This window comes from Arvicola amphibius, chromosome 11, assembly GCF_903992535.2.
Source record: "Arvicola amphibius chromosome 11, mArvAmp1.2, whole genome shotgun sequence".
NCBI classification, from domain to species: Eukaryota; Metazoa; Chordata; class Mammalia; order Rodentia; family Cricetidae; genus Arvicola; species Arvicola amphibius.
In genome coordinates this window covers 24,058,160-24,070,936 of record NC_052057.2, presented here as the reverse complement: position 1 = coordinate 24,070,936, position 12,777 = coordinate 24,058,160, and the positions used below count along the sequence as shown (strand labels likewise).

At 41.4% G+C, this 12,777-nt stretch overlaps 1 protein-coding gene across 4 annotated transcripts in view; it reads left to right on the top strand.

The window, feature by feature from the left end:
* The first annotated feature begins 5,085 nt into the window (after positions 1-5,085).
* Postn (periostin) overlaps positions 5,086-12,777 on the top strand; it is a 32,114-nt gene continuing 24,422 nt past the window's right edge. For 3 of the 4 annotated variants that reach the window (XM_038347433.2, XM_038347431.2, XM_038347432.2), the window contains exons 1-4: positions 5,087-5,245; positions 6,636-6,734; positions 10,290-10,354; positions 11,934-12,091. In XM_038347433.2, the coding sequence (XP_038203361.1) occupies positions 5,118-5,245; positions 6,636-6,734; positions 10,290-10,354; positions 11,934-12,091 (450 nt within the window). In that variant the 5' untranslated portion in view covers positions 5,087-5,117. Of the gene's footprint in view, positions 5,246-6,635; positions 6,735-10,289; positions 10,355-11,933; positions 12,092-12,777 lie in introns of all 4 variants that reach the window. The other variant, XM_038347430.2, reaches the window with a different exon arrangement.

Below are 12,777 nucleotides of genomic sequence, written 5' to 3'. Positions count from 1 at the left end.
CATAGACATCCAAAGTGTAACTCATCAAACACCCGAGAAACAGAAGGTCTTCTCAGAAACCTACGGAACTTTCTCTAAAATACTTTGTACCATTAGTATGTCTTTAAAAATGGAAACAATTAGCCTGGGGGTGGTGGCGCACACTTTTAATCCCAGCACTCGGGAGGCAGAAGCAGGCAGACCTCTGTGAGTTCGAGGCCAGCTTGGTCTACAAGAGCTAGTTCCAGGACAGGCTCCAAAGTTACAGAGAAACCCTGTCTCACAAAAAATAAATAAATAAATAAATAAATAATAAATAGGTAGATAGATAAATAAATAAACAAACAAATAAATAAAAATAAATAAAACAATTTCTTATAGCTAGTTTATAGGATCATAGTGGGGTGTAAAATAATAAAATATTGCACAACATGCTCTTGCAGGCTACTGAAGGAGTTAGGAGAAAATGGTTCTTGGAGTTGAATAAAAACATAAAGAGGGAAAGCACTGGCTGTGTAAGTGTGAGAACCCGAGTTTGAGCTCCAAAACAATGCAAAGGGCCCGGCGTGGTGATTCACATCTACAGCCCTAGTGGGCAGTGCCCACAACCCACTGGACTGAAGCGTCTTCGCTTCTTGGAGCCTTCACGGTACAGGAAGCTGCTATGCAGGCTACTGGAAGAGAAAAGCCAAGAGGCTTATCCCAACTGTGAAGCTTCTGAGCTACAGTAATGATTGTCCTGGCAAGATGTGCCTACGGAAGCAATAGCTGACATGCTGGTGGGAGGATTCACACACATGCACAGTTAGGTAGCGCCAATTTTTGACTCAGTAGTTTAAAATAAGTAAACAAACAGACAGAAGGACATGACCTTGAGAAGGGGAGGGGGATCCGAGAAGAGTTGGATGATAGCTGGAATATGATCAAAATGCATTGTATATATGTGTGAAATTCCCAAAGAATAATAAAGCCTTCACTCAGTAACTGATGGAAGCAGATGCAGAGATGCACAGCTAAGCCCTGGGCCGAGCTCTGGCAGTTCGGTACAAGAGAGGGAGGATGGGTTATATGAGCAAGGAGGCTCAAGATCATGAGGGGGAAACCCACAGAGACAGCTGACCCGAGCTTCTGGGAGCTCACAGACTCTGGAGCAACAGTTAGGGAGTCAGCCTGGAACCATCCTAAGCCCTCTGCCTGTGGGTGACAGTTGTGTAGCTTGGTCCTTTGTGGGCCCCCCAGCATTGTGACCAGGACACATCCTTGACATATGAACTGCCTCTTTGCCCATGGTAGGATGCCTTGCCCAGCCTTAATGCAGATTCTATATCAACTTGATACTCCATGCTTCATTGACTCCCATGAGAAGCCTTACACCTTCTGAATGGAGACAGAAGAGGAATGGTTGTGGGGGGAGCATGTTGAAGGGAAGTTGTGAGAGGGAGTGGAAGGAGTGGAGGGAGGGGAACCTGTGTTTGGTATGTAAAATGAATAGACAAAGAAAAAGAAAGCATACATAAAAACTACTATAGTTGTTATCTGAACTGTTATAACTGTTGGCTGAATAAAAAGTAATGAATTTTAAAATAAATTATGTAAAATAAGAACTGAAAAAAGATTTCTTGGAAGGGGTTATTAATTCCTACTTGACTGGCATTTTGAACTTAGGTTATTTTCTATGAATTTCATTTTATCAATTTAATCAGAACATACTAGATACGTTTCTAAACACAGTTGCACATTGTATTTTCTCCACTAGATGTCTCCAGAGAAATACAAAGTAGATGATGCTGATACAAAATATATTCAGTAGTAAATGTACAAACTCATCCGATTCAGTGAGGGTGAAGTTTACATGGCTGGCTACTTAATGGAAGAGTGAATCCACCACATAAAGGGCTTTCAAAGGCAGAGTTTAAGGAGGCAGGCAAGGAGACAGCATCCCATTCCCCATCATCCCCAAAGGCTTCTGCCCAACATAGTTAGCAATCAAGAGACTATGATTCTTTCTTTTGTGTGCAGTTAGCTCTGAGGCTGAATATGGTTCCAGTGCCTTCCCTGTGTCACAACAGACTGTGTTTGCGGGCTCTTGTGGAAATCCATGAAAATAGCATACTAAAAAGAAGATTTTCGGAGCCCCACTTCGCATAGCCAGCCTTTGCAATGTGTGAATATGAATAACCAAGCCTATAGCTTGTCTTCTTAACTGCTCCAGAATGACCACTGATGTTCAATTTTATTTCACTTATACACATATTTTAAAGATGGAAAATCAATATAAGAGTCTTACTTAATAAAAAATAAAACAAAAAACAAAAAAAGATTCTTACTTAATTTAAATTCTTTCAACCTAATAATTTTAAAGAAAAATTTTGGTCTTCTCAAGGAACCCAAAGACCACAGAGTTGTGCCCAGCATTTCCCTTTGCAGGGCTATAGTCTAGGCATTAGATAAGGCTAGCAGTCCCTTAGCTTAGGTGCCTAAGTGCTGAGGGTGGAGCTTTCCCTAACAGGGTGCAGAGGTAACTTCAAGTTTTGGCTAAACTTTAAGTGTGAGTTGTGCTGTGTAATCTACACGCAAGCCACTTGGAGCTCAAGTGTCATGACAACCCGTGAACCATATCATACCTTGAAGAGGAAGCGTTTAAAAATGCACATGATACAAGCGAGACCGTGGACAGAGCTCTCTGGGCTAAAGCACGCAGGTTTACGGAGAGCGGAGTCCACGAGGAGCCCCCGGAAGTGCAGGAGTTTGAGGCTGATTACTCACTGGTGAATAAGCATGGCAGTGTGGTGACCTCTTGGTCTCCGGAGGCTAGACCACAGAGAACTGCCTATAAATCTGCTTCTCATGCCTAGAGACAAGTGGCCCTGTCTCTCAGACACACTATCGCTCTTCAGTTACATAATAAACCATTCTTTCTCACTAATGACTTAGATCCCTGGGTCAGACTTTGCATCCCTGGAAAGTCAGACTTCATTTTCCTGATTTCCGTCATCTTCCCAACTGCTAGGAACATTGCAAGGTCCACTAGGGTCAGGGTCCTGTCGTGGAGCAGAAGAGAAAGGGCCCTGTGTGGAGAGAGTGACTTCTAATGAGGACCCCGGAACAGAATGTGACCCTCCACAGATTTTTCCCCCCAGTCTTTTCCACAACGTGAATCAACATCCGTCGTCAGATTCAGAATCACCCCCTCTCCCCTCACCCTTCCTTGAACTGTCAGCTGCGGCTCAGAATCCCGTCTTTAGCCTTGGACTTTCTCCCGCTAATTAAATGCAGCACCGCTTTTCTGGCCTGGCCTCAGTTTGGCTCTCCTTGTTCTCTGGATTTGCCGGTGGATTGTGTGTCTTCTGGATCTCATTTGCAAGACCCTCCCTGATGTCATCACTGATCCGAATCGTGAATATCTGGGGGGGGGGGGGGGCTGGCATTTGTTGACCTCCGTGGGAGTTTTGTCAGTCTCATACATGAGGCTTGGGGTGGAAAGATTTCAGATTTCTATTACTGGAAACTCTAACAAGGGCTTCAGAATGCCTTTTGTTATATGAGAATATGCTTTGCCTTGTGCAAAGAAGTTAAACCTGTATTGTTTGTATATGGCACGGTAACCTCTTACATGTTACCAAAAGCTTACTAATCGCCAGTTGATTAATATTATATAGACCTTCTATGCACGAGATAGGTCTGTCTATCCATGAAGCGGTTTGCAACAGTCCACCATTTGCCCAGTCTAAGAGGAATGAAACGCTATCGTAAAAGCGAACGAGACCAAAAAGCATATAAAGTTAGAATCATTTCATTTCGATTAGCATAAATAAGAGATTAGCGTTATTCATCACACAAGTAGTCTGGAAGGAACACAGTTTAGTTTTCACGATGCCTTCTCTCCCCAGCTTCTCCCCGGATTGTTTTGTGGACTTTCAACCCTTTTAATACCAAGACTTCAGAAGTGACAGAGGCCTCTGACTCATGCTCAAACTGTGCTGCTCGATCATGTCCATAATAAATCAGCCGCTTGTGGCAGAAGACTCCAAGGCGCTTCCCGCAGGAGGCCTAGGCACATCTCTCTAGATAAGGAGTTCTCTCTGGCCTAATGCGCACTCATTCCCCTTAAACTTTTCCAGCTGGAAAACATAAAGAGCGCGTATCTTGCTCGTGGGAAAACAATACTGGTATTCGTAACAACACAGCACAGAAGACACTGTGCATGCATCCAGAGACTACTGGCCGTTATCATTCCCAGCCTAATGGCCCTTCTGGTCCTCTGGCTTCTTCATCAAAAGGATCTTCCACATCTGACACAGCCATCATGTGTGAAGAGGTTAAAAAAAAAAAAAGCGCCTTCCCTCAGCTGGGGATGCTGAAGCCCAACGCCAAGAGAGCTCAGTTGTTCTTTCAAAAAATCGCAAGGATAGACTTGGCAGCAGCCCTGTTTCTTAATATGCATTTAATTACCACATTACTTCTGGGTTAGTAATACTTGCTTCCAGGGCTTATCAGGATACGCAGCCTGTGTGTAATAAAAAAGCAATAAAAAGCAGAATTTTATTATATACATATATAGATGTGTGTGTGTGTGTGTGTGTGTGTGTTTCAAAAGTTAGGGAAACTCCCTCTGTTTATTGAGATGTAAAATGACATAGCCCAAGTTTTATAGGTGTGCAAGGAACGTGCATATTAATTGTAGAAACCATACTTTATATGTGTTGTAAATCTAACCAGCATTTGTGTTAAATTCCCTTTGTGATGTCTTTTCTGGTGAAAAATAACCTCAGGGTTCTGTTGTGGAATGGTTGTGATAAGATCACACCAGCAAAGCAACTGAGCTCCGAGACGCCGTGGGAAAGCGGCAGACGGCAGAGTTCCCCACTCACAACTCCGTTACGGCTCCGTTCATAAACAAAACCTATATAGACTAAAGCCAGGCATTCTATGAACGCCAATAGAAGCTCCGTATGCTCAGAACCCAGTACACTTTCACTGGCAGCCCGGAGCAGTTGGTGCTTCTGGACAGCGTCTGGAAGTCTCAGGTTGCTCCAGCGCCCCCTCCCACAGCCCCATGCTCCCTCCCACCGCCCAGAGGTATATAAACTCAGCTCTCCAGAGCCCAGGCCAGTTCTCTTCCCGGACGGAGCTCAGGGATGAAGATGGTTCCTCTCCTGTCCTTATTGGCTCTGCTGCTGCTGCTGTGTGATCTCAGCCCTGCGAACGCCAACAATTACTATGACAAGGTCCTGGCTCACAGCCGCATCAGGGGTCGAGATCAGGGGTGAGTCCCTGGCTTGTTTCAGTTTATTTTTCCACTTAGCCTTTTCTAGAAATATGTATGAAGTTCTTTATAAACGTACCTCAGGATAGTTGTTGGGTTTTTGTTGCTGTTTTACTTATTGCAAGGTGACAGGAGAAGGAGAAATGAGTATTCCTGCAAATATGTGTGTGTGTGAGTGTGTACATATGTATGTGTGTATATATATATATATGGCTACTACAACATATATGTTTTAAATGCATAAGAATTGCTGTCAGCATAATTATTATTACTTTATGTGGATTACTAATTTTAATGTAATTAACAAAATACAATAGGCTAATCCTTTATCATTCAGTTCTCTTGAGTTTTTATTTCCTTCTAAAACTCTGCTTTTTTTCCCTCTAAAAGTCTGCTGTTAGATGTTGTCATGTTAAAGGCTTTGAAATGCCTCACAGGATCTCAGCACAAATTTTACTTGATTTATATATGAAAATTAAACTCTGATCTGAATAATTGGTTCTCTGAATTCTTTGATGTATTTTTATCTTTTAGGAGAAATGTAGGATTTTAAAAGCTATGAGAAACAACTTAGCAACTAGAGCAAACATCTGTACTTTTTACATGTGTCTTTTGGCGTCATGCCCAAACCTTGGAGGGTTTTCTTAATTCTCAGAGCACTCTCCCCACAGTGGATCAGGATTGCCAGCTTGTAAGAGAAAGCAAACTTGAAATTGCAATAAAGGAACACGTTTATTTGCCCTAGCCAAAGAAACAAGTTTCATTTCTGTAAAGGCATTGCTCCAAACTTACTTTGGACACTAATCTGCTTCCCTAAAGTACCAAGGGGACCACAGAGCAGAGTGAGTTAGAAGGTGGGTGTCCTTGGCTGTCAGTCTCCCATGTTTAGGTGAACCCTAAAGCCTCCCATCCTCCAATGAGTACATGCTTAGTTTAAAAACAAGTGTGTGTGTGTGTGTGTGTGTGTGTGTGTGTGTGTAAGGTCACTATTAACATTAGTGTGTACATAAATCCAAACTTAGCTAAATAAAATTCTGTGTGAATATTCCTATCTGGTTAACTTTTTAAAATGCTGATATTGTTCTGAAATATACAATGCGTCTTCCCTCCTTCACCCTCTCTTCCCCTTCCTCCTCCCTTTCTTCTTTCCTCCCTCCTCCCCCTCTTCCCCCATTCCTCTTCTCCTCCCTCCCTCCCTATCTCCCTTAGACTTTTGCATTTCCTGAGACTCAGTAGGACTGGCTCAGGAGTTAAAATGACACAAAGTTAAAATCCCATCTTGGAATGTCAAGTCCTAACCTCTCTCTTCAGCCTCCTGACCTGAAACTGCGAAGAGATGGTAGCCATGCCCATGCGGATTAACTCTTTTTGCCTCCCCTTTCCTTCCCAGCCCCAATGTCTGTGCCCTCCAGCAGATTCTGGGCACCAAAAAGAAGTACTTCAGCTCATGTAAGAACTGGTATCAAGGTGCTATCTGCGGGAAGAAAACGTGAGTCCCACTCTTTTCTTCATTGATAGTTTCATGATGAGCAGGGATTTCACTAAGCCTCTTCTTGGGCACACGACCCAGTCTGAAAATCCTGTCCAATCTCCTGAGTGTTTAAAGAGAGGTTCATCTGCATGGACAGAGAAACTGCTCTCATCTCCACCATTACAGGAGTGGATTTCTCTTCAAGTCCATCAGCTGGAGGGGCCAAAGCCAGTCCCAGGACAACAAAAGATATGGCCTGAATCATTAGAACAAACATGGTTTCTACCCGTTTGCCCTCTTTGTTGTTTGGTCTTCCTTTGTCTTAAGAGAGTCAGTTAAACTCTGTGTGTCATTTGCCCTTCTCACATCTACACACACACACACACACACACACACACACACACACACAAGATCAGGGAGAACAAATTGATCTGAAACATAAGAATTTTAAATCCCAAATCAATGTTTCTCCAGTCATTTAGAAGTTATGGAAAAGGTTCCACATCAGTCCTGAATTTTCTCTGAAGCATAAAGTGAGAAATAAATTGTGTTTTCCACTTCTTCATAACCCTTGATGTCTTTCACAAACTGCCTGATCCCCGGGGGACCGTGAAGTAGGCAGCAGAAGCCCATCACTCTATTGAATATCCCAGTGACTAAACGGATGATTTCTTTTATTTTAGTGATCCAACTATGGCTTAGTTTTATCTTTGACTGATCAGCTTAAAGCTAGAAAGCATTATTGCCTATGTATTAGACAACCTTATTGATTTATTTGACCATCATCATTGGTAGGAAAACTAAAATCCATGGATCTATAAAGGTTAGGAATCACTTAATGCCAGCTCATTATTTTACAAGGAGGGCACTGTCTCCAAGGTGGGGGCAGTTTAGTAAACCAGACAGGGTGGCCTTGTCTTTGAAGTGATGAAAACCATGGCAAGAGCTTCTCACTCCATCAACCTGAGCTGCATCCTCTAAGCAGTAGTCTTGAGGGCAGCAGGGTCTGATGATCTGCTGTCACACCATGATGAACCTCAGGGACCCACCAAAAAGTGGAAACATTGGTCTACAACTTATTTCAGCCAGGCGTGGTAGCTCATGTCTATAATCTCAGCACACAGAAGGCTGAGGCAGGAAAATGACCCCAAATTCTAGGACAACTTGAGCTCCAAAATGAGACACACTCAAAATTAATGTAAACAAATATACATATATACACACGTATATGTATATATGTATATATATGTATGTATGTTATTTCTAGCCTTGGGCTACTGGTCCAAACACTCAAAACTATTGAATCTGGGGAAGTCAGTGATCTTCCCACGCTGAGTATGAAGGGAAAATGTTTCTATGATCTTTCTGGAAATTAAGGCAGTCTTATTTCCACTATGTAATTATATTAGAGATGCCAAAGTTGTCACGCAACAAAAAAGACTCTTGTTTTCCATTAAACAAAAGTTCTGCTTGTAGCCAGACATTTTACCAAAGCTGTAACCATGCCCCCCTTAGTAAAATTTCCTCCAGTATCTTCCATTTCAAATCAGGTTTACATCTCTTCACTGAAATAAATGCAAATGCTAATCTCGAATAACCAAAGAACCAATACTATGGATAGGGAGGAAGCCTGGCTTGCCCTCCCTTCCCTTCTGCTCAAGTTGCCAGCGCCTTCTGGGTTCTGGCAGCTTTCAACTTGGCTTCGGGTTAAAGAGCTGCTTTGGGAGTTTACCAGAAGGAACAGACCAGGTCTCAGGAAAAGCACAAGCATTCCTGGGCCTTAGCTTAAGGTATTGTCTAGAATAATGGAGAATCCATTCCATAAAGTGTTCTGCAGGCTCCCTGTGTGATGCCAGTGGTGTTTACAGCTGGTTTTCTTTTCTTTTTTTTTTTTTTTTTTTTTTTTTTTTTTTTTTTTTTTTTTTTTTTTTTTTTTTTTTTTTGGTTTTTCGAGACAGGGTTTCTCTGTAGCTTTGGAGCCTGTCCTGGAGCTAGCTCTTGTAGACCAGGCTGGTCTCGAACTCACAGAGATCCGCCTGCCTCTGCCTCCCGAGTGCTGGGATTAAAGGCGTGCGCCACCACCGCCCGGCTACAGCTGGTTTTCAATGATGTTTCTGGTACTGCTCAGATACTGAGGAACTATCTAAGCTGTGCAGAGCAAGGACTGTACCTTCTTCTTGCTTTGCTCTACTTCTTGGTCACATGGGAAAATGGATTTTTGTGTAGCATACATGGTGTCCGGGGACAAAACGCTTTAGTTGTATTGGAAGCGCTAACTCAGTTAAACACATTGTCCACTTATCCGTTGAAATCACAGACCACTGTGGTACAAGCTCACTCCTCTGCTGCATGACTTCCCTACTTTAGAGCTGAGCCTCAGATTATATTAGCGGTGTCATTATTATTATACTAGTGTGTCATTACCTTTGTCTCACAATGACATGTCCTCTTCTCATTTATCCTCTAGCCTCTAGATTAACTATAGCTAGACATACCTCAATTTATTACTTATAATGTGCATACATCAAATTTATGAGGACATTTAATTAATTCCTACATAGTCTATTTATTTCTGTGGAGACCTGTGTAAGTAAAATTGTCACCAAAGGGGAAATTAAGATTTGTATTAAGGTCAAATGAAGTTTCCCTGTTCCAGGTGCAACCAACTCTTGGAACTACAGATAAAGTTAAAATAGAATAGGAAAATTTTAACTTGTATATCATACTTAAATTAATAATAATAATAATAATAAATAATTAACTAGTAAAAACTACTGACAATTTAAAACCTAAGTAACTGTGTCTTAGAAGTTTAGTTCACTGGGCTGACTGCTTGCCTTAAATACACAAAGCCCTGGGTTCGATCCCCAGCATCCTAGCATTTAGAGGATGTGCTCAAGAGGATCAGTCTGGAGACATCCTCAACTTCAGAGGGAGTTCAAGGCCAACCCGGGTGCAGGAGATACTATCTCATGGGGAAAAAATGAAACAATAGGCAAGAGAGGCTCAAACAGTAAAATGTGATTCAAGTATATCGGGTATATATATGTCCATAAAAACATTGAAGAAATATTTTATTTTGTATAATTAATCCATGCCAATAATTTCACATGAGACAGGATTATATAAATTAGAATGGGTTAATGTATTTCTGTTGTTGCAAGGTAGCATATCCCAATGAGTATTCTTTTTCTGCACATACCTAACGAAGTTATTCTAAAACCACTCTTTTGAGATTCACAGCCATTTGTTACCACTGCTCTTCCCATGCTAAAATGTTGGGAAGACTGAATTCTAATATACCAAGTGGCTTCTTTAAGGCTGTCTACTGCACAGTGAGCCTGCTTAATCAACTGTCCTTCAGGATGAAGATGCAGGAACCTTCCCCCAATACCACGAGGGTACAGAGAAAAATGTCTGGTATCTGAAGGGCAGGAACAAAAGCTGGCTTCAACAGTCTTAGCAAATCATGGGCATAAGTGTTATGTTCTGTTAGGTTTATGTACAGGTGCACTTTTTGCACTTTCCTGGTTTAATATTGAGACTTCCCCCCCCCCCGCCCCGTCTATGCAGCACTGTGTTATATGAATGCTGTCCTGGCTATATGAAGATGGAAGGAATGAAAGGCTGCCCGGCAGGTAAGATCTACATTTCAAGACTAACTGGGGAACATTTCCTTTGTGAAGAAAGAGGTAGACAGCTTGTGGGGAAGCCAATAGGGTGTGCATACGTATACGTAGCAAATCATAAATCCAAGCAAATTCTCCATATTTTTGTCTTAATCTCATGCTTACCTACCCTAATGCTGGAATAGCAGACCTCTCTTCTCATAAGCACTGGAAGCTGATTGCTCTAGACACTAAATGAGACGCTTAATTAGAAGTAGCTCTGCTCCCCCTCCTCTTAAGTCCCCATCTTTGAACTTGTTAAGAAGCACGGTGCCTCCTTTAAGAAGGCAACATCTACAGTTGACCAGCTCTGGGCTTGTAATGGCCCTTGCTCTGAAATGTGCTCACTTTGAAATGTGGCTGCCCATAATTTTGCCAACAAAAAAAAAAAAAAAGAAGTCGTTTTCATTTCCTCTGGATATGCAATGCCAATTATCACCCTTCCCCAGGCTCCCGTATCTCAATAGAAGGTTCTTCTTCTGGGACACAAGTCCTCCAGGCCTCGAAGTGGGTGTGGACTCCAGAGCACAGACTCTGATGGATACCAACCCATAGACAGTCCTGGTATAATACTGTGTTCAGAATGACATGCTAGGCTGATGTCTCCAAAGCACTTAGGTCTGAGCAGCTGAGAGACTATCAAGAGCCTTACTTGCTGCAACCTGGTGACTGGTTAATGCTGGTGGTGACGATGCCCTGTGACTAGCTCATCACATCTGCAGCCAGTTATGTTACAGGTTTTCTCAAATGAAACTGTGGAGTCGGGTTTGGTGTGGGATGTGTTTTGTTCAATCTAGGCATGGGCTTGCCACGAAACATTAACCTTTTCCACTTTTACCCAGCTGTGTCATATTGAGGATTCTTTTGCGGACTTTGTGATTTAATTTAATAACTGTCTTGGGGAATCCACCAAAGTAGTCATTTACTTTATGATTATTATATGTAAATGATACCAATTTTCAAATCAACAAGGTCAGGAAAGCAAGTTGTCTACAGACAGCTAGAAATACCTTTTCAGGTTGACATTCAGACCAGAGAATATTCTGAAAGTATTAGATAGATTTTCCTTAAATTAAAATGGAGAGAACTGTGTCCATATATTGCCTTAGTGGCCACGAATCATAAAGTTATAGCTGTAAACATAATATCCTGCTTGGAGATTCAGCACCGCAGCACTGTTATCCTTGCTAGTCCCAATGAGTGGCAAGGAGCAAGCAGCTCGTCTTTAGGTAAAATAATCAGATTTATTTTCTGGAAATTCCGATTGAACTATTAGTGATGTGATAGGATTTTCTGACTGTTACTTCAGATTGGTCTTTGAAAACTCACTTCTTTAACACCAAGAGTCTAAGAAATAAGAGTTTGAGTGATCTGCTATTATATAATGCACTCAAAGTTCAATTTTTGTTTAAAGTGGGTGATACATGGGGTGTTATTGCTTAAATTGATTAGTTCACTATGTTGGGGAATAGGGCAAAGTTTGAATGATTGCAAAAATATATTCTGGAGATCAAGTACTAAGCATTTGTTCATTTCTTGGTTGTTTCAGTGATGCCTATTGACCATGTTTATGGCACGCTGGGCATTGTGGGAGCCACTACCACTCAGCACTATTCTGATGTCTCAAAACTGAGAGAAGAGATCGAAGGAAAGGGGTCATACACCTACTTCGCACCGAGTAACGAGGCTTGGGAGAACCTGGACTCTGTAATTAACCTTTCTCGTTATCTGAAACATTTATTGTGGAATACAGCCGTTTTCATTTTAGTTGATCAACTTATATATAAACCAGAGAACATGCTATATCTTTCTATCATACATGTGAGAATATATAAAGACAAGTTATTGGGCAGTGGCGTATGCACACACTGCCATAGTGGGACTCCCCAGAAGATAATATTTTAAAGGGAAGGAGAATGAGCTAAAAGAGTAATTATTATTATATTTTATTTCTTTCCTCTCACCTTCTTGGGTATGAAAAAATACATGTAATTTCAGATAACATACCCATTAGAAAGGTAAGTCAAAAAGTCTAGCATTATTTTAAAAAATCTACTCTAAGCTATATTACATTATATAGCAATATTTTATTATGTTTATAAACGACATAGTTATTGCTGAAAGAAAAGCTATATAAATAGTTTATACTTGTGTATAGATGTATAACTACATGCCATATAGATTGCTATTCCTGAGCTACCAGAATAGTAAATATGTATGGATAGTTAAACCAAGCGTTATAAACAATATTTGATTTTGTGAACAGACTAACCTAGGACAGATTAATTCATAAAATGTTCTTCAATTTCCAATTTTATACAACTAGCAGAAAACCACATTCCTACTTCCCGCTCCTGTGGAGATGAACTGAAAAATCCTACAGGGACTCAATG